Here is a 20,824-nt window from a genome sequence, read left to right on the forward strand (position 1 = left end):
ATTTTCGAGTAATTTTTACGACGTAATTGGTAATTGACAGTGAGATTTTGTATGGCTAAACACGTAACTCATAGCATAAAGATACGATCTTGTCAAAGTTATATGATATTGTTTACTTTTTAAAAAATTCTACGAAACGAATAGTAGGTAAAGAGGTTATATTTACCTATGTTCGTTTGACAGTTTGAAGGTGAGATGCGATGCTAAATTAAGATCACATAAATAGAGCAAGAGCTAATTGTAGTATATAAGCGCAAAAATATTATTTTTAAAGGATATTTCTCTAACCTTGAATTGTGGAAGATGCGATGCGTATAAAATTCTGCGAGAGGTTAGATCATCTTTGATGTTTGACGTTAGATCTTAGTTTTGTACAAAGTGTTTGTATCAAACTTACGTACGAATAACAGAAATTATAAACTTTGAGTTCTTGACAAGAACAGATTTTACGTAAGGATAAGAAAACATTAACAAATACAATAACTTCATATTTGCAAAGATAAATATGTAAGCAAAAGCGGAATATAATAAAACCACTATAAAAGAACAGTTAATTATAACTCGCGTAAATAAATCAATAATTAAAATTTCGAAAGAGATATGTTTAATAGAATATTATTTTGGAAATGTGTTAAGTTTAAATTTTATTATTCAAAAGTTATGTAATTTATATTCCAAATAATGGTATGTTGTAAATAATATCAGAATCTTCAGAAAAATAATGGGTCAAACGCTCAGTGAACCTGTAACAGCTAAGAAATTAGCATGCTGCAGAAACTCAAACTATCGAGTTGGAAGTTCCTGTATGCAAGGATGGCGTATCAAAATGGAAGATTGCCATGTTCATATACTTTCATTACCTGACGATCCTGGTACAGCATTCTTTGCAGTATATGATGGTCATGGAGGTGAGAATATGACATAAAAATATAATGTTTTTAATTATAAGCTGAAAATATTATTGTATTGTTTAAAGCTACATACAAGAAGTATTTAAATACTGATTGATTTGAAGCACACAGAAAAAATATACTTTAAAAGAAAATTTCAGGTTCTATTATAATTGCTGTAAATTAGAAGTTATAGTAGATAAGTTTATATATAATTCCTTCCATCTTCAAAGAAGTAATAGATAACATTGATAGGTGCGGCAATGGCACAACATGCTGGAAAACATCTTCATGAATATATAACTAGAAGAAGCGAGTACAAAGCTGGTAACATTGTTGAAGCTATACAACAGGGTTTTCTGGAATTAGATAAAGCAATGCAAAATGATGCAGCACTTAAAGATGAACAAGCAGGAACTACTGTTATAGCACTTCTTATAAAGGACAATATTATATATAGTGTAAGTTCTTTCTAAGTTACTGTTTCTTTTTTTATTTTATTGCAATTATTGACATATAAAACCTTTACAGGCAAATGCAGGTGACAGTAGGGCAGTGGCAAGCATTAATGGTAATGCTGTTCCACTTAGTCGCGATCATAAACCTACATTGAAAGATGAACGTGAAAGAATCGAAGTTGGTGGTGGCTGGGTTGAATTTAACAGAGTCAATGGTCAATTAGCATTATCTCGTGCTCTAGGAGATTTTATGTTCAAACGAAATGAACGTAAACCACCGCAAGAACAAATCGTAACTGGTAATAGATAATAAATAATAATATGGAATTCCTAATGAAAAATTGATATATGTTAATGCATCTTTATATTTATAGCTTTTCCTGAAGTTCAAGAGTTTCGAATAACAGAAGATTGGGAATTTGTTGTATTGGCTTGTGATGGTATTTGGGATGTAATGACGAGTAATGAAGTAGTCAATTTTATACGAACACGTTTAGTCCAGTCGAAATTTGGGATAGGAGAAGAACAGGATACAATGGATCCTGAAGAAATTTGTGAAGAGCTTATGAAACATTGCCTTGCTCCAGATGCCTTAATGGGTACTGGTTGTGATAATATGACGGTCATCCTTGTATGTTTCCTTCACGGAAAACCATATTCTCATTTAATTTCACGCTGCAAGGAATCTATTGGTACAAATTCCTAGTTATATAAATTATTGATATTTTATGTTGATTATTTTTTTAAATTCTTTATATTTAATTTTACATCATAATGATGAACAATGTCTCATTGTCATACTTCGTGATGTCAAAGTTTATAAAATTTGTTAAGCTTTTCTATGAGCTTCGTTGTTTTAAGTTTTATGAACACAAATTTTTAAAAAAAAAGATTGATTTTCTATCAACAATATTTTATCTTTCATTATAATTATTAACATGTCTTATTTATAATTTTAAAAAGCAAATTACAAATAAGCTGAATTACAAGTTTTTATTTACAGTTTCGAACAATGGACAAGAAATGTCCAAATATAAGTATAGTAACAATTTTAGTAAAATGCAGTAAATTTTCGTTCAAAGTCCATAGCGATCTTGTAAAGAAGAAACAGCCGCATTGGCAAGAGAACTTAATCTGCCTGCAACCTTATTTACTCCTTGACGTACACTTTCTCTAACATCATCTAAATCAACTCCAGTTCTTCCACCGCTAAGACGTATTGATAAAGAAGACGTGGGGGATGTGACAGTGGAACTTCCTGTGCCAAAATAATCAGCTGATGAAATACTAGATGAACCCTCAAAACGGCGCAAATTATTTTTACGTTCCCACTGTAAATTAAAGTGGCATAAAATTGTAATTTAAATAGAACGATAGGATGTACAAAAAGAATATTAATATGTAACGGCAACTCACAGAATCATCATCTTTGTTGTCCTGAAAATACTGATCGGAACTAATAGCCTTGGCACTACCAAATTTCTTCTGTGCTTCTCCTTCTACCATCGTTTTAACATCATTCTTACTATTATTTGGTTTGCTCGATGGAGGAGCTACACGTTTTGGTGGTTCTGGCTCTGCAACAACAATAACTTCTTCATTACGAGATTTGTTGTTAGTACTGCCACTGTATGGTGTTGAAAAGACCACATAAAATTCGTCTAAATTAATAAAAGGATCTCGTTCGACATCAACATCTCTCGGTCTTGGTTCAGAAGCAGTTATAGTCCTTGATGATGTTTCCTGCATTATTGTTCTCATATCACCAAGTGCAGAATGACTTGCACCACTGTAAATTACACATATTTCCAATATATCGTATTTTATGTTATGTGTACAATATTTACAATTTCTTTCTTTTTTCAGTATTATTACACAAAATAATAATTCTTCAATTATATATAAAATTATATAGATACGGTACATATATTAATAATAATATTTTATATAAATATATGTATACAAGCTTACAAATAAGATATAAACATTACCTTCGTGTATTAAATCCCATACCAAGACGTTCTGCTTGTGTTGCTTTAGAAGGATCTAATTGTTTCGTTCTCTGTTCTATCTTCTTAGCCTGTTCACTTAAATTCTTTTCATAGCGGTAGGCAAGCCGGGTAGCAATTTCATCTTGTTCTTCTTTTGTATTTTCTTGTTGATCTTTTTCCTGTGGTTCTTTATTAGCTTCAGCAACACTTTTTTCTAATTCATCAAAATTTGTTTTGACTCTTTGAGCACCCAACCCACCAGTTTTCTTGCCCAACTATTATAAAAGTATAAAAAATTAATGGCAAACTTTTAATTAAAAGTGTACTAGTATTTTAAGATTGTGCTAGTATTCTAAAGTCAAAATAATATTTTAAAATTTATACCATTCATTATTAAATTATGTTAAATATAAGTGGTGAATAAATAACCATTTGTATACATACACCACTTCGTTTATTTGAAACCTTTCTGACACCTATGGTTGATTTCCTTTCAGATACCAAGTTTGAGGTAGAATCAGATAACTTAACAGTAGGGCCTAAAGAATTAGCAGCAGTTTCTAAGCTATCTTTTTGATTATTTTTGTCCTCATTGTCATTTACTGATACAGAATTAGAAGCAGGAACCGAATTTCCCTCAGGATATAGTGAAGACTGATGATATATCTCAGCACTTTCATGTTCTTTAAAAAAATCAACTTCAGCTTGCTCTTCAGATGTTGATGTTGGATCATCATCTAAATGCAGCTACAATAAAACACAACCTTAAGAAAAATTAATTGATCTAGATGTATTTTAAAACAATCTTTTTTTTTATGTAAGATACATACACGCTGAGCAAGTTAGTCATATAATGAAAATAGTCTGAAACTGTTGGTGTAATGAATAAAATAGAACATACAATGATAAATAATTTTGAAAAAATAGTGCATATGTTTTTACAACTATTAATAACTGAGCATAAAAATGACCACATATTAACTTTTACAATGCTATCTTTAAATAAAGTTTTAAACAAGTATTAGTAATTCGATGATGCTTTTGTAAAAGTAGTTTTACAGCTCACCATTGTCTTATTTTTTGTTGAAGGAAGAAAAACCTATAATTACCATATTTGTAATTATAAAATGTTTAATTAACTAAATTGCATGTTCTGTATGGTGAATATACATACAAACAATGTATATTTTACCTTTGTTCCATAACGTCGCATTGCTTGAGCAGATGCCTGCGCCAATTTTTCTCTATACTGCATAGCAGCACGTGAATTATACTTTTGCTGAGCATCAGTTGTTGTACAATTATGTTGTGCAAAATATTTTCTCTGGAAAGTATAACAAAGATTTCTATAATGTACTAATTTTAATAACAATTAATAATTTCAAATTTCACAAACAGCATTTGCATTTCCACCCAATTGCATGTTCCTCAATTGCAACCAAGTCCAATTTGTGTCAAGTTGAGTAGATCGAACAAATGTCAAATGGACACCTAATCCTCGATGAACTGCAGAACAGTCGATGCATAAAAAGACACCATAAGTCACACTGGACCATGCTGGATTTTTTGCATTGCAATCGAAACATGTCTAAAAAAAAAATCATAGTACTATATCAACATATATATTATAGTAATATTTGATTAATTGCTTAATTATAAATTATAGATTTAATTGATGATGTAATACATTTTTCAATACGAGAATTATAAGGTTCTATTATTGTCGAAATGAAAATTGACACAAAACATCCCGTAATATGTGTCATTATGAGACAGAAGGAAATTACAGGTTGGGGATGAAAATATGACATTAACGTCAAAATTATTGTCAGATTATTGTCTTTTGTAATTTTGTACAACCTGATACTCAACATCGCATGGAAAATTAAGAAATAAGAAGCAAACCTTATTTGTCGGAATAGCTCGTAATCTTTTAAAAATTTCCTCAATATCACTTTTACTAGGCGCTGGATCTGCCATTTTTGACGTGTTGTCAATGACTTCGCAAAGTATTCTGGGATGCGTGGCGGCAGCTTTTTATACATAGAGGTCGCTTGCTTGTAATTCGAAGCGAATAATTTACTAGAAGCAGCTGGAAATCATTGTTAATATTTTAAGTTCATATAAACATTAAGTCATTCACTTTTAATATAAGAGATGCAAATTATTTTTAGATATTCAATGCATAATAAAACATGTATAATATAAAATAAACACTAAATTTTTAAAGATTTCATGCAATATTGGACTTTTTCATTAGTTTAATAATGAATTTATATACAATTTTAGAAACATTACTAATATTAAGAATTTATTAGAAAATTTTTTTTTACATAAAATAAAAATAAAATTTAGGATTACATATATTTATTAAACATATCAAGATTTTTTTTTATCATTTGATATGTCAGGTCGTTGTCCAGTATTTGGAGAATCGCTTACATTTACTTCTTCTTCTTCTACTTCCAAGTTATTTAACCTATAATCAGCGACTTTATAATGTAATGCACAAAAATTAATATTCATGAAAATAACTTACTCATCTTGTTCAAGACTATACAGCATTTGGAAGCCAGCATCAAGACTTGGAGGGAAGCCCATCTCAGGATCTAATAGTTGAAGAGTCGGCACTTCTCGGTACACATTCCCAAATTCATCAAGTTCCTCGAATTGCAATTTATTAGCTGCTTCATCTAAAACCATCCTATAAATTGAACAAATATTAATAGAAATAAAACATTTCATCTTCAGAAGCATTGCAGCCTCTTCAGTACAATTAAATACTTAGCACTATAAACATTAAGTTCAAATTGCCTCTGTTTCTCCATCATTGCCTCAACTTTCTTTTTCATGTTATTTTCAAATTTCAGCACATATTCTTGATAGTAGTCATGAAGAGCAGCTACTCCACCAATACCTGTTTCCACTAATACCCTTTCTAATATATCCTATAAGAATATACACACATATATTTTTTATGAATTTCTTATTTTTATAAAGAGTAAACTGATAAAATTTTGTATTACTGGAAAACCATGATCTCTCTGTTCATATGCTGCCTTCATTAAAAGTGTCATTCTTCTCAAAAAATGATTTGCAATATCTGTAAGCGTTTCTATAGCTATATTTGAAGATTTTTCAAATCCAATGTGAGCTAAAAGAGTAATAACTGCATGCTTCAATATAGAACGAGCTGTTTCTGGTGTAAGGTAATGTATCGTTGAAGCATTTTTAAATACATTTCTAAAATAAAAATCTTGTTAATGTTTTACTGAATTATACAAATGTATTTTATGCATATACGTTTTAATACCTCTCTTTTTGTACTTCTTGTAAATCTTGTACTTCAATTGTTGTCATATTTTCCAGTACCATCCCTTCTTCCTAACAATTAATGCAAATATTATTAAAGAAATATAAGACTTATATGTTTCTAATAATTATTTCACATTATTACCATCATCCTTAGTTGTTGATGAAGATTTATAGTATTTAATACATGAAGATTTCCCATAGGTAATCTGTAAGTAAAAAAAGAAAAAGCTGTATAATGTTCTAAAATCAAGATCTGTTTTTAAATTGAGGATAAATTTACTATACATACTCAGCTTTTTTATCCACTTGAAAATCACAATCAGGGTTATTTGATTCTTCCATAACTTGTCTCCAAATATTTTCTATGACATCTGGAGTTATTACTTCTTGTTTTAGAGTTTCTCTTGCTGGTAATTCCCCCCATAAAGTACCAGTTCCAATATTTTTAGTAGATTTCATCGTAAAAACTATAGTTGGTATAAAATGATCAATTTTTACATTTCTCTTTATTATACTGCTAAAAAGCAAAATGTAATTAATGATATAATTATAAACAGTTATTTAAAATAATTCATAATTAAAAATATTTCCACTGAAAAAATTTATCTAATGGTATAGTATAAGTGATATTAAACAATTTTATTTCTTATATTACGCACATGAAAGTACAGTAACGCAGTGCGATACAATAAGTATAGTTTTTCTATTTAAAAACCCGCGCACACATTGGTATATAGCTCACGTGGCACGATACTGTTGAGAGAACGTCATTGCATTTTGGTTAAAAACCTGTAATCAAATAATTGTCCATTTTAATAACAACGTCAGGTGTGCTTTACACATTTATGAATTGTTTAAGAATGATATTCTTTATTGAATTTTATACGATCAAAATTAAACTTCAATTAATCTTGCATCTCGTTTAAATTACTTTAACTTAACATAGCTAAATTTTAGGTTAGAATTACATTCTTGAGCGCCATATAATTGTTTTGTATCGTGACATTAATCGAAATGACTTTCGATATATTTGAGAATCGATATTTCAAGTATATGATTATGGAGCAAAGAAACTAGTTCTATTACAAGACAGATTTGATATTTAATTTATTAAGTAAATAGTAAGTATGAAATTTTTATTTTTTCATTCCTTATTCATCTATCATATACGTACCTATATGTTAATTAACACTTTTCGATATAAAAATTCTTCGCATACAATTATTCTGTTAATGAATAGCAAGGACAAATATTGTTTAAAAAATAACGATCACTCACTACTGAATGTTTTTGATTCATGAGATATCATCTTTCCATTGTTTATAATCTTCTGCGCATGCACAGCGTATCATGCGAACGCGAATACATTTTTTAAATACTCAAGTAGTAGATTAGAAGTTATTCGAATATTAGAAATGTGCAATATATTTTAAGTGTATGCAATTACTTTTGAAAACATAATTTAGTGTAAATTACTTAAGGTATATATATGTATATACAATGGAAAGTGCAGCAGCTTCGATTCTAAAACGAGCGGTAGAAAGAGATAACAATAAACAATATACAATGGCCTTTGTATTATATCAAGAAGGTGTACAAATACTTCTTGATTCTATGAAAGGTAACATTATATATATATTTTTAATTTTATTTTGTTAACATTATTAATTTTTTTTATTATTATAAGAAATTTTAATTTCTATTTTAATTTTTTTAAAATGTTAATAAAAAATTTATGTCTATCTTTAAATATTGTATTACTCATTTTATTATTTTATATATTTTTACAAACTTATAAATTGATTAACAAATTTTTAATATAACAATCAGAAACAAAAGATCCAATAAGGCAGAAACATTTTGCTACCCGGGCATCGCAGTATTTGGACAGAGCAGAAAAAATAAAGGATTTAATTGAAAAGCAGAAGGCAAGTGGCATATACAGAGAATTAATCAAAATTGAAACTGGTAGTACAGGATATGGTTATGGTACTGTCTTTGGAAGATTTTTAGATGCTACAGTTACATATATTTGTATCGAAGACCCCTATATAAGAATGTTTCATCAGGTATTATTTAATTTTAATTTAGTTTATAAGTTATATATCAATATATATATATTATATATTAAGTTATATATCAATATATCTTAAACTGATATTATATTTTATTTTTAGTGTCAAAATTTGGTAAGGCTATGTGAACTGGCAGTAAAAAAATGTCATGCACTCTCTAAAATATCTTTAATTACAACCCTTGATCCAGAAGATAAGAAGAATCAAATAGCAAGATTAGAAGAACTGAAACAGAGTTTATCATCTCATCTTATTTCTTTCGAATTTAATTTTTCTGATACTTTACATGACAGACAAATAGTGTAAGAATATAGTTTAGTTAGGTGTAATTATATTTATTGAATCATTGTATTTTATTCTTATTTTAGTTCTATAAGATATAATATGTAATGATAGAATATTTTGCATTTATTATGTACTTTTGTTTCAGACTTAGCAATGGTTGGATAATTAAGATCGGCCGTGGATTAGATTATTTTAAAGCACCTAATGGAAAGTTCGTATTAGGTTCTTGTGATCTTGAATTGAGACCTTGTTCTGAGACAACCATAGATGTATTTCACAAAAGTCAACTAAAGAATGAGCAGTTAGCGACCTAAATAATCAATGCAGGAAAGTAAATAAAAATATAACAAACAAATTGGTTTTATTTATTCATCAGGTCAATTCAAATTACATTATTTTTACAAAACTTGATTTCTTCTACTTTAGGATTATAAATTCTATTATAAGTAGCTTGTCATTAGAAAAGAATATACTATTTTTATCAGTATTTTTTGTAATTTTACTTATATCTAAATTAAGATTCTTAGAATATGATACAATATATAATATATTTTTATACAAATGTAATAAAAATATACATTACATATATATAGTGTCTTTATTATACAAGTATATAAACATAAACTCTCTTTTTCTTATAAAATGTATTCGACATATGTACAACTTTCATATTGATTTTAACTCAAAGTACTATAATCACTGGCCCTCGCGATATCGATTTGTTTTGCGGCTTTTTTACACGCTCTTCTTAAGGATTTTGTGTATCTTAACAATCCGGCTTCAATTTGATCTTCATCCTCGGTCAAAAGATCTTCAGCTTTATACGACGGGAGACAATCTGCGCCTCCGACAGCAACCACTTGTCTTGCAATCTCTGGATCTACACAGAGTCTCGTAAGTGCTGCTGCAGCAGTAATTTCTAAACGTCTATATGCCTTTTCTAAGCCAGGAGGTCGCATTCTAAGAAAAGAAACTAGCGCGATAGAGGCACGAACTTCCGCCAGATGCGTTCGAGCTTCAGGTATACGTGCTAGTTCACTGATAAGAGCTGCTACCTGCTCCATTAACCAAACATTCCTGCCAGCTGACCTTTTCACAGTTTTGAGCAACTTCTTAACCGTGTCGTGTTCCAGTATCACAAATGCGCATTTTCTAGATTTGGACAGGTGATGGAACGCGGCTGCGACTAGCAATAAAGTCTGACCACAGTTGGTGTTCTCGACTAGACGATTTAAGGGCAGTATTAAATCCTTTGCAAAAGGTTCCACATACGGTAGACCTAAACCATTGACCCAGGGTGCGGTGATTTGTACAAGCAATGCTGTTGCTTCCATTTTCTCTTTCTCAGATGTATTATCCACGACTAGTAAGTCTGTCAATATCTCTGGACCACCGTCTTTAACAAACTGGTTTATTGCCGTAGCAGAACAACACACGCTCGCCAATGCACGTAAAGAAGCTGCGACAAAATCTACTGAAGTCCTACCAGCTGTGATCAAGGAGGTCAAAAGCGCCCTGATGCCTGAACATCTTGTGATACTGCTTCCTGCTCGAGGTCCTGCCAAACCTAGAGCAGTTAAAGCTGCTAGAGCACCTCTGGCTAACATGATATCATTTTTTGGCGCTTCTTCCAACCCTCTGACTACCCTCTATAAAACAATATTGATTTTAATGTTGTGTATACTATTTATATATATATTCTTCATTATTAATCACTTCATGATATTCGTATATGTGTATTATGCAGTACGAATTATGTCTTACTTCGATATAAAAATCCAAACGAGTGTCTACAGTAGCGTCAATATAATTCTTCATACTTTCCAACTGCGTTAATATTGTTTTCAAATTGTTTTGTTGAATTCTACACGGGGGCGGTGCACCTAACTCCGAAAGCAGGGAGAAAGCGTCTTCCTCTATGGCACGTAGAAGCTGCTGCTCCGATCTGCCACTTTCTAAATGCGACACTTTACTGCAAGGAATATGATTCGTCAGTATCATTAATACTATCCATAGATTATCAATATTTTCTGTAGTCAGCATTATTTCTGTAAAATTGAAATATAATTTACAAAGTTTTGAGTCATTTTTTACACTTACCTAAAGATATACTGATAATGTCGATCAAATTGTTCAGCTCTAATAAGTAATTTGTTTGCAGCAGCCGTAGCTAAAGTCGACAGATTCTTCAAATCATTCATTTCTTCTTTTTCGTCTAAAAATTCGCTAGGTCTTCGTTGTGGTAGAGCTTTGCTTTGAAGAGTGTTACCACACTCGTTGTCGATTTCCATTGCGAGATCGCTCAACCATGATCTCACCGATGAGGATTGTCTGTAAGTTCTGGAATGTAGAGTAGACTTGTAGGATGATTCTATCTCTGAAAAGTTAGTCGCTATCGATGAGTTTGCGCTTCTTGGCGCGGTCGCATCTTCCGGTGGTTCAGTCGCGTACAAGAAATCGCCAAGGCACTCGTCTTCCAAGGAAACAGGTGGCGGAATTTTCGACGCATCTACTTGATCGTCTTCCGTTCTGTAAAAAATCATTATTTGTCGATTAATAAACTGTCGCGATCAATGAAAATTATAAATGAATTATGATTTATTAAGAATAAAATCAAAATCGTGTTTAACGTTCGAAGAGGCAGATATCTTCGCACAATTTTATTAGAAAATCGTCATTTTCTTTTTGTTCATAAAACTATAGGATTTATGAAGAAAAAATAGTTTATTAACGTAATATGTAATGTTCTATGAGTATGGATAAGGAAGTTACACGATCTACAAAAGCAATTAATAAGTATAATAATTTTAAGTTTGCTTTTCTCAAGTAACGTATTACTTTTTATTTTCAAATTCTCAGAGAAGAAAATATTTTGTCCTCTCGTGTTAAAAATGCTGCAGCTTCAGGTCCAGAAAAATTCTTATTAAATAATCCAAGTAACACGTGTCATTCGTCTCGTGTTACGACATTAAGAGAAAAAATGATATTGCTCGGGACAATTAAATAACTGCTTAATCAAGTAATTTCGTCACTCATTAAGCTATCCATTAGTGTAATAACTCTATATTGCGTAAGCATAAATATACAATATTTGTTACGTGCCTGATATTTTAAACCTGACGTCCAATTAATTGCATCGAATAATATAAATTCGAACTATATCTTTATAAAATATAGAGTAGATACAATTAATATAAATGTATCAAAGTAACGTTATTACTGTATATTTACCTCTTTAGAAGTTTGAATTACCGTTTAAAGCATTTCATTCTTCGCGAAAATATCGTAATGTATTTATTTTTTATCTTAACAGTTATAATGGCGTAGATAATTGTATCCGTTGATCGTACACCATGAAATTTATGCAACATCGCTTCATCTCACGGACTTGTGTTAGCCTGTTTTAACTTATACGATGAAAAGTCATTGATCTTCGTTCCCCCAGAGTGATTCCATTCAAAAAGATCTAATTTCTATCTAAGTATGTTATTTAATATGTTACATAATGATAAACAATGTTATCAACTTTCAACATTTTCTCAATTATCAGAATATGCGCTTACTCTGTAATAATACTTTTAATATCGGTCAAATTCCTCCATACACGCGAATTTATATTGCAACATTAGCGGTAATAAACAATTTTATTTGTCATCCTTTTAAGAAACTGTAGTATCTTCCTTCAAACACTTCTACGTTTATTGTTTTCCTATATTTATACCGTTTCCCTCTTCAAGGATTTTCAATTGGATAGATTCGATTTTACGTGAAATTAAAAATTTCTGATAAAAATCTTAAAAATAGATGTGAGAATTGTATTCTAATTCTTTATGTAATGTTTTACACTTTCAGTTTCCTTCTATCCAAGTTTATCTCAATATTATCCGATACTGTTTAGTCAAGAGATATTATAGATGATCGAAAACTTCCAAACTATACTAAATTTATAAAAAGAGATATGTGTTTATATAATACTTCAATGAAATAATAAGCTTTTCCTTATTCTACGCTTTCTTATATCCACTTAAGATACGTCTTTTTCCGAATAAAATTTCAATTTCCAGTAAGTACAGCGAATGATCGACATTCTAATTTGCAAATAATACAAAGTAAATTTACCTTCGAAATCATGTTATATCTATATCCATAAAGAGATCTATATAATATCTTAAAATGTCAAACTTTTCCTCGTTGTATCCTATCTCGCGTTTATCTAAGAAATATCTTTTCCTTAAACAAAATTCCGTTTTCGATGCACATGGTGAATCATCGATGTTCCACATAAATAACATAGATGAAATTTAGCTCCAAAATCACACTATATTCATCCAAGAACCTACAATACCTTGCTCATGTCATAACAAATTCATCGAAACCTTCTTCCATTTTACTGCAACAATCGACCAGCATCTTCACTTAATCCAAACATAACTCGGAAACATAAACTTCCAACAAATACGATAGATCACAGATGACCCAAATTGCACGAAGAATCTACGGTACCTTAATCGTGCCATAACGAGACAGGAGTCTCGACTACTGTCGCCGCGACATAGTTAAGGCCTAACCACTGTCCAATCCGCATAACCAGGTGCACGGATTCCGTCGTGGAACAATCGGAGATCGACGAAGGAACGGATATATTATAGCGCAAAAAGCTGACTAATCGGTCAGCTCCGGAACTAGAATCGTTCTCTCATGGACGACGGTGACTAATCCCATTTCTTTGACTAAGCTGTACGCCATCACCTGCACACAATCCACTCGGTGCGGTGGCTGGAATTCTTCGTACGTTTGCTGTCGTCGCACCGGGACACACCGGGGCCCAGGTTGACTCAAACCGCGTCGCTCTTTCATTTAGGTATTCCTCGTGTGGCACGTTACATTGAATCACGTACTGGCTCGCGTACATCTATAGGGTGTCAAAAGAAACACGTCCTATTGTCTTGTTAGATGCACAATGTTGGTTCTATTTTAGAAAACCTATTTTAAAACCTGCAGGCTAGTGAAATTACTTTTTATGACACTGACGACGTTGAAATAAATTTACAACAATTGAACGATTCCGAAAATAAGCGAGTGCAGCCACAGGAACCATATAGAGGGCTGAGAATGATAATGATATAAATCAGTTCACTGCTGGTGCTTATATAATGATATACCGCGCCTATTGTTACAAAAGGTTGATCATTAAATTGCAACTTAATTAAACATTACACTAAAGAGATAATACATGTAGAAGTTAAAATACGTGGTTTTGTGAATTCAAATTGTTAAAATCTTGGCTCACGCTATTATGATGTTCATTTCGCCATATGTACGTAAAGTAGAATATTATAGTGTTTGAATTATTTCATCTAATCTATGTCTTGAGAAGAAATGGAAGACAGTGTAGATAGCATATAGAACGATTTTGGTCGACTGGGTATGTTTTAAAGAACGAATCCATGTCTCGTGAACTTGATAAAGAAAATTGAAAACTTACACGAACACTTGTTGGTCAATATTGAATCAATACCAATTGAAAATTCAAGGACAATGGGTATAATAACTACCCATATAGAAGGAGGATGAATATTTGATTTGGAGTAGTATAATAAATGATTGATTTAATTGATGATGAAACAAATAATTATGTAAAACCTTCTTTTAAATTAGTCTTTATAACATTACATTCTTTTCAATCCTGATTTTCTATTGCTTTAATCAATTTTTATTTATTTGCAATATTCATTATTACATAAATTTAAATTTATTTCTTCAACTTCTGATCATATGCTAGAATTATTAACATTTTCAATCGATTATTTGTCTACGTATTCGTAAACGGAATTGTTGAATAATTTAGAATAATTCGCATTGCTAACGTTCTTCTTGATTTTTTGTTTGATTTCTAATGCATCAATCGTCGATATAAATCGATCTAAGTATTAATTTTATATAAGAGCAAACGTTACAAAGCGAGTTTACGAATCGATCGTCTTTTGCTTCCTGCTATTAATATAGACTCTATAAGTTGCTCCAAATACCGGATTGAACTAGACACTGAGTTTAATTTGCGTTGCAGATGCTCGAACGTATATTAATCGATGTTAATTGATGGTATGTCGTAGTATTTTCCTACCCGTTTTATTTATGATACATTGTTCAGAACCTGTAAGATTTCATAGAAGATATTGACTCAACAATTTCAGAACACGTCTAACATACCAATTTTGTCACTCACTTCCCTGAATATTAATCATGAAGACGCAAGGACCATTAATTTTAATCTTCAAAAATTATATTCGTCGGTATTAAAGGCTTCGATATTTTTACTTTTACTTTTACTTTTAGTATTCATCTTTTACTTTTATTATTTATTCTTTAATCTGAAAGATAAATTTGTAATTTGTAAATGTTGCAAATTATATATGTTTCGCTCTCTAAATATCATAATAAATACTGTACTTTGGATATTCTACATACTTGTACTCTTACATATTTAAATTTTTCATGTGTGTACAAATATTCACAGTCTAATTATAATACAAATGTAATAAATAGTAATTGCATGTTTAAAAGTCATTTAAAAACTTAACGATATTCACGTATTCGATATTTGTTAATTGTAAAACAAAAAATTAACTCTTCAATATCTGCTTATTCAATATCTATTCCTATATAGCATAAAACACGATTTCTGTTTTCCTCCTTCAAACGTTCATAAAAGATACTTTACCGAAATCACTAAATTGCGCGGAAATCATGCTCATTAAGTTTCCTGTCATAAATCAAACACGAGCTGAGTCGTTTTCGTCACGACGCGTTTTGTATAATGAGTATTTAATATTCCCGGCGATGAGTTGCGCTACTTCCAATGCACCTATAGATTGACGACCGATCCACGTGCATACGCAACCACATGACGTTCCACCATTATATAGGGGTAAATGAGAGTTTACGAAACAACCAGAAGAATAACATGGGAAGTGCCTTACGTGTTGCATTCCTATCGCTTGGCTCACTCTGGGGACATTTATCGCGACGATTCATGTTCTTAAAACATACATCCTTCATACCTTATCGGCTCATACAAGGCGCGGCTTATTTTCAGAGATAATGCCCTTTGGTATGAGACCCTTTAATTTCATGGCATTATCGATCAAATATACCGAACAAATATATATTCTGGATTTGAAATAACTGCAGTGTAGAAAGCGATTGAAATTGTAAGATTAGTATACATATACACATGTAATCATTTGTGTGCTCTACGTTTTTTCATATTTTTTTTTTTTTTATGGCAATTAGGATAAGAGATATATTACTATATTATAGAGATAACATACATGCACTAGTTGAAAAATGTGTTTTCATGCTATCGTATTATTTGTACACTATTCTTCGTGAATACTTTTTTATTCGTAAAACAAATGTTCATCGTGTCACCCCATGTAAATGTCAGATCGTTTATCAGCACATCCATCAAATATGTATCGCATTGCTATAATACGTAAATATAAATGTTTAACATAATCAATATTTACGTTTATCATATTTATATGTATATGTACAAATATTATATAAGTTATTGTATTATGTAAGTTGTTCTAGGTATATGTAGAGTCATTCTTTTAAAAATCTTAAAACACTTCTGGACAAATTAAAAGAGAGAAATGTATAAAGAAATAATTATGAATTGCAGTATATCCGAAACAGTTAATTATTAACTTATCCCCAACTATTTAAAAATATCATTTTAACCAATTTTTAATAATATAATATTTTCATGCGCAAGACATGTCAGATCAGTCCATCATAATGTATGTATCTGATCTGAATCATAGTAATTAAACTTTTTGTAACTATATAACCATTTTTAACAAGATTTTTTGTATTTAAATTACCTGCGCGATCTTGACACTCCTCGCTCTTCGTGCGTGTTAAGGACCATTTTATTTCGAGGTAAAATTCTGGAGTCCTTGGGAGTAGAGGTATATGTTGGGTTCGGAATAGTCTCATTTTCCAACCAAACAGCACCGATTCTCGAATGCATTCCATGTCGTCGATCCTTAACTCGCTTCCGTCTCCTTCGTCTAGGCGTTTCATTCTCGTATAATTCGGAACAATTCGATCGTTCGGAATCGGAGAAACCGGAATCTAGACTTCGGAGATCTTGACTCAAAGGACTGCACGATCTGTTTGCCAGAACGATATTATTCTCGTCTCCTTTATCTTCGTCCTTTATTTCCATTGTGACCCTATAAAATTTTGAAAATGCTTATTTTTATGTATTACAATGATTGAAAATGCTTATATGGAAAACTTATCGAATATTAATGTAATTTACTTTCCTAGCATCTTTGCTAGCATCTTTAGCCTCGATTAAAAATTAAATAAACTTCGCAATTGCATCTAGTTCTATCCAAGTTAAAAATTTTTCGAAGAAACGTATTTAACAAATGATATAGAAGTATTTGTAACTGTAATCTGCATAGAACATATACGGGTTCAGTCCTTGAACTGAAATTCATCGCACTGATAAAATTGTATCCATAAGTCAAGAAAGAACTGGAGCAAAATTTTAAATGGTCAAATTACATATTTATCGTTCATTAAAATATATTATCTTATTCTATCAACATATTAAAGATCCTTTCTAAAAAAATCACATATCACTGATATACGTAATACAAGTATAATAGTAAGTATAAGTATAATAAATAATCGTACATTAAAATCAATTATTTTTGCAAAAATAAATATACAAATATATAAAGAACTACGGCAGATTAAAGGATAACATTTAAACATGGAAATAATGCTGGATTTATTAAACACCATTGTGATTAAAAACATAGTTCACAAAATACGAGACTAAAGGCATCAATGTAAAGAATAATTCGTGAACGATTTGAACGCTCGAAAACTTATCATACGGTTGTTGTGAAACTTAAGTAATTAAAGCTAACGGTACGAAAGTAGCGTTGTGTGTCAATGTGATAAGGAAGAACCAATAATAGTCAAACAAACGTACTTGATATGCTCGAGCAAACTTACGACAATATAAATTTCATCCTGATCGCAATAATTTCACTTACGTCTGAGTCATCAGATTTTCCTCGTGTATCGTTGTCATTCTCGAATATTGTCGTTCATCGTTTTCGTTTAGGCAGACGCGAATCGCCGTTACGTTTTCAGCATCGATCGTGTCGCTGGTATCGTTGATGCTGGACGAGTGCTCTTCTTCCGTTTCCTCTTCGGCTACTTCAAGATTGTACGCTATGTTTTGCTTGACATTAGCAAAATCGTTCCTCGAAGCGAAAGGATCCAAACTTTCTAGATCCTGAGACGCCATGTGACTCCAGAACACTTTGCTTTGATGTCTCTTAAACGCGCTCATTTTTTATATTCGCTTTCCTCGGCCAACTTTCGCGGCGATTCTAATCTCTTTTTATGAGGTATTCTACGTTGAACTCGTCGAAGGAGAAATTAGTTCAAATGCTTTGGGAAAGCTCCTTGAAATATTCAGGTTCGACAGTAACGACGAGGATGAGCAATGATGCCACATGTGATGCCACACTGGGGTGGTTTTACGATTCAGTAGAGCGAAACGACCCTCCTACAAGTCGCGTGCACGGAGGACCGTATGGTGTCCTTTGCAACCCCCATGAAGAATCCAATCGCTTTTCTCACTGACACCAAGAACTCTTCCTTTTACACGTTCTTTAAAATTTCTTCTTTTTTAAATTATGATTTCTAAACAATTTCTATTTAAACTGCACAATTTATGGCATGTACAAAAAACATGAAAATATCAACTTTTGGAGGTATTTAGATAGTATTTAATTGTAAACTTTAGAAGAGCATCGCCAAGTTGTTGAATGATTTAGTTCGGTCTTTAGTGAATTTTAAGTTCATTGTTTTATCGTTAATTAAGTACTAACACACATTGTCTCGCGTGCTTATGTGTAATAATTTGTAGTAAATACAGTATAACGATACCAATATTGTTCGGAATTTATATGTCGAATCAATAATCCATTAGATGCACTCGTACATCGATCGATCGATCTAAACGTATTGGTGCTTCGCGAACGACTGACTCGTATCGGGTCGCTTCCGACTTCCTCCCATAAGTCGCGCTCCCTTCCCGCCTCGAGCTCGTAAGCCAACTTGTATGAAAATAGAGCTCCTCCCCTTCTCTTTTGTCACCTCTACGGGGTGCGTACCAGTACGTGTACCCCCGTGAACCCTAGTATGTGTAACTCATGTGTAACCGCCAAAGCGTAACTAGGTGCATTCTACGTACAGGGCAGTGGCGTCAATAGGAAGTCCGTCCGGTTGTTTTCTATCAAATATAGTGCAATTAAATGTTGCAATTAAGGTGTTTCGACCCCTGCAAGAAACACAAGACAATAGTCAATTTTTAGTAACCTAAAGATCAAAATTATTTAACGAAATTGAACAAAGAAATATCATAGAGGGAACCGGTAATAATTTAGTAATAAAAGCAATATTAAAACAAACACAAGCGAAAAATTATATAATATATTAAAATGATTTATTAAAAGAATAGATTAATATTCATAATCGCTTATGTTTTATAAGAAAAATTTGCGAAACAAGGAAGGCCGTTCATAAATTTTTGGAGAAGGGAGATTAAAATCGTGCGGATGCAGTATGTGAGCCACGAGCGACGTCACGAAATCACGCCAATGCTATTTTTAAGGGCCAGGTGTGACTCCCGGTTCCCTATCGCTCTCGTGCACATGTATGTACACGTGGGGGTCGGCTTCCCCCTGCGAAAACAGGCTGAAGAGGCATTTTTCCACCACCACCGAACCTAGGGGCACGCGCCGCTCTGGACATCTGCGTGAAATGCTTCCAGTGATGAGTGTTCCGCACCTTTATATGTATGGATGATTCACTTAGTCAATTCTTTTACGACTTCGATCGCCGATTCACTTCAATTGGTTGGATTTGCGGAACAGTCATTTAAAACTGATTATGCATTAGCGATTGTTTCACTCTAATAGTATGGAACGATTGCATACATTAGAACGTGCTAAAAATTTATGAAATATTAGTTTTATAATTTGTATCTTGTATGTATGTGTATATATCACTTATTACAGTGTACACAATTACATAATCTAGCATTGTTAAATTTTAAGTACTTTACGCGTTTAACAAAGGATATTTAAATCATGTCGATGGACCATACATTCTAATTACGATTTAAATTGCTGGAACAGAGACTATGACGCATAGCCTAGCAAGTTTTATTCTTCCTTTTAACGATCATTTCGTGGATCGATGATTTCACACGTTGGAATTTTATTAATAATGGATTCCTTCGAACGTAAAATCTTTGGATGTAGGATGCTCCTGAACGTAATACATAATTAGTTCCTCGTAGCATTACATTACAAAAAAGATCTCTTAAAACCGTTAATTAAATCGTAGAATCGACTATGAAATTATATATACTTTTACCAATGGCGACTATATCTTACAAATAGTTTCTTCGACGATTCGTGGAAAGTGAGATTATATGACTACATCGAGCAAAAGAAAGCGCGTCTTCGAACATTAATTTGCATATGCAGCACCCGTATATTACTCGTATATACACGCGTGTTATGTGTGTACATGCATTGATGTGAATAAAATGATTGAAACGCGAAGACATTAGCTTTACTGAAATGCCAAGGCTAATTTCGCGCAGAAAACCTGTTATTGCGCGCGCATCTTCGTAGTATGCTATTGAAAGAAAAATGATAAAGGGGTAAATACACGTTTTTAGAAACATTGAAAGAGCTATA

At 31.8% G+C, this 20,824-nt stretch overlaps 5 protein-coding genes across 13 annotated transcripts; 2 read left to right on the forward strand and 3 right to left on the reverse strand.

Moving 5' to 3' along the window:
- The first annotated feature begins 48 nt into the window (after positions 1-48).
- On the forward strand, positions 49-3,782 carry LOC100650403 (probable protein phosphatase 2C T23F11.1). Of its 2 annotated transcripts, XM_003395917.3 has the most exons (6): positions 49-190; positions 275-331; positions 706-908; positions 1,146-1,351; positions 1,422-1,647; positions 1,723-3,782. In XM_003395917.3, the coding sequence occupies exons 2-6, from the start codon at positions 309-311 to the stop codon at positions 2,052-2,054; spliced, it is 990 nt and encodes a 329-aa protein (XP_003395965.1). In that variant the 5' UTR covers positions 49-190; positions 275-308; the 3' UTR covers positions 2,055-3,782. The 2 variants fall into 2 exon arrangements, with proteins under 2 accessions (XP_003395965.1, XP_003395964.1); XM_003395916.4 differs by lacking the exon at positions 275-331 and having other exon boundaries at positions 51-190.
- Positions 2,323-5,394, reverse strand: LOC100649958 (ADP-ribosylation factor GTPase-activating protein 2). 2 transcript variants are annotated; one of them, XM_003395914.4, is made up of 8 exons: positions 5,245-5,394; positions 4,736-4,927; positions 4,532-4,663; positions 4,406-4,438; positions 3,784-4,086; positions 3,340-3,614; positions 2,765-3,137; positions 2,323-2,679 (listed from the first exon to the last, which is right to left on the reverse strand). In XM_003395914.4, the coding sequence occupies exons 1-8, from the start codon at positions 5,317-5,319 to the stop codon at positions 2,425-2,427; spliced, it is 1,638 nt and encodes a 545-aa protein (XP_003395962.1). In that variant the 5' UTR covers positions 5,320-5,394; the 3' UTR covers positions 2,323-2,424. The 2 variants fall into 2 exon arrangements, with proteins under 2 accessions (XP_003395962.1, XP_012164560.1); XM_012309170.3 differs by lacking the exon at positions 4,406-4,438.
- On the reverse strand, positions 5,295-7,443 carry LOC100650280 (STAGA complex 65 subunit gamma-like). Of its 6 annotated transcripts, XM_012309171.3 has the most exons (9): positions 7,314-7,443; positions 6,944-7,168; positions 6,797-6,860; positions 6,653-6,723; positions 6,366-6,582; positions 6,124-6,287; positions 5,879-6,043; positions 5,701-5,818; positions 5,295-5,431 (listed from the first exon to the last, which is right to left on the reverse strand). In XM_012309171.3, exons 2-8 carry the CDS (start codon positions 7,111-7,113, stop codon positions 5,719-5,721), a joined length of 951 nt encoding a protein of 316 aa, XP_012164561.1. In that variant the 5' UTR covers positions 7,114-7,168; positions 7,314-7,443; the 3' UTR covers positions 5,295-5,431; positions 5,701-5,718. The 6 variants fall into 6 exon arrangements, with proteins under 6 accessions (XP_012164561.1, XP_020719129.1, XP_020719128.1 ...); XM_020863470.2 differs by lacking the exon at positions 5,295-5,431 and having other exon boundaries at positions 5,650-5,818; positions 6,944-7,121; XM_020863469.2 differs by lacking the exon at positions 5,295-5,431 and having other exon boundaries at positions 5,651-5,818; positions 6,944-7,171.
- A 191-nt stretch (positions 7,444-7,634) lies between these two features.
- LOC100650723 (MIT domain-containing protein 1-like) lies at positions 7,635-9,369 on the forward strand. 2 transcript variants are annotated; one of them, XM_012309175.3, is made up of 5 exons: positions 7,635-7,775; positions 8,136-8,275; positions 8,485-8,723; positions 8,832-9,031; positions 9,160-9,369. In XM_012309175.3, exons 2-5 carry the CDS (start codon positions 8,155-8,157, stop codon positions 9,326-9,328), a joined length of 729 nt encoding a protein of 242 aa, XP_012164565.1. In that variant the 5' UTR covers positions 7,635-7,775; positions 8,136-8,154; the 3' UTR covers positions 9,329-9,369. The 2 variants fall into 2 exon arrangements, with proteins under 2 accessions (XP_012164565.1, XP_012164566.1); XM_012309176.3 differs by having other exon boundaries at positions 7,637-7,775; positions 8,121-8,275.
- LOC100650153 (protein inscuteable homolog) lies at positions 9,359-19,125 on the reverse strand. The gene is made up of 5 exons (XM_003395915.4): positions 18,098-19,125; positions 16,904-17,257; positions 11,115-11,543; positions 10,779-10,986; positions 9,359-10,663 (listed from the first exon to the last, which is right to left on the reverse strand). Exons 1-5 carry the CDS (start codon positions 18,397-18,399, stop codon positions 9,692-9,694), a joined length of 2,265 nt encoding a protein of 754 aa, XP_003395963.1. The 5' UTR covers positions 18,400-19,125; the 3' UTR covers positions 9,359-9,691.
- Positions 19,126-20,824: the final 1,699 nt, after the last annotated feature.

Source organism: Bombus terrestris, chromosome 6, assembly GCF_910591885.1.
Source record: "Bombus terrestris chromosome 6, iyBomTerr1.2, whole genome shotgun sequence".
In the NCBI taxonomy this organism is placed as follows: domain Eukaryota; kingdom Metazoa; phylum Arthropoda; class Insecta; order Hymenoptera; family Apidae; genus Bombus; species Bombus terrestris.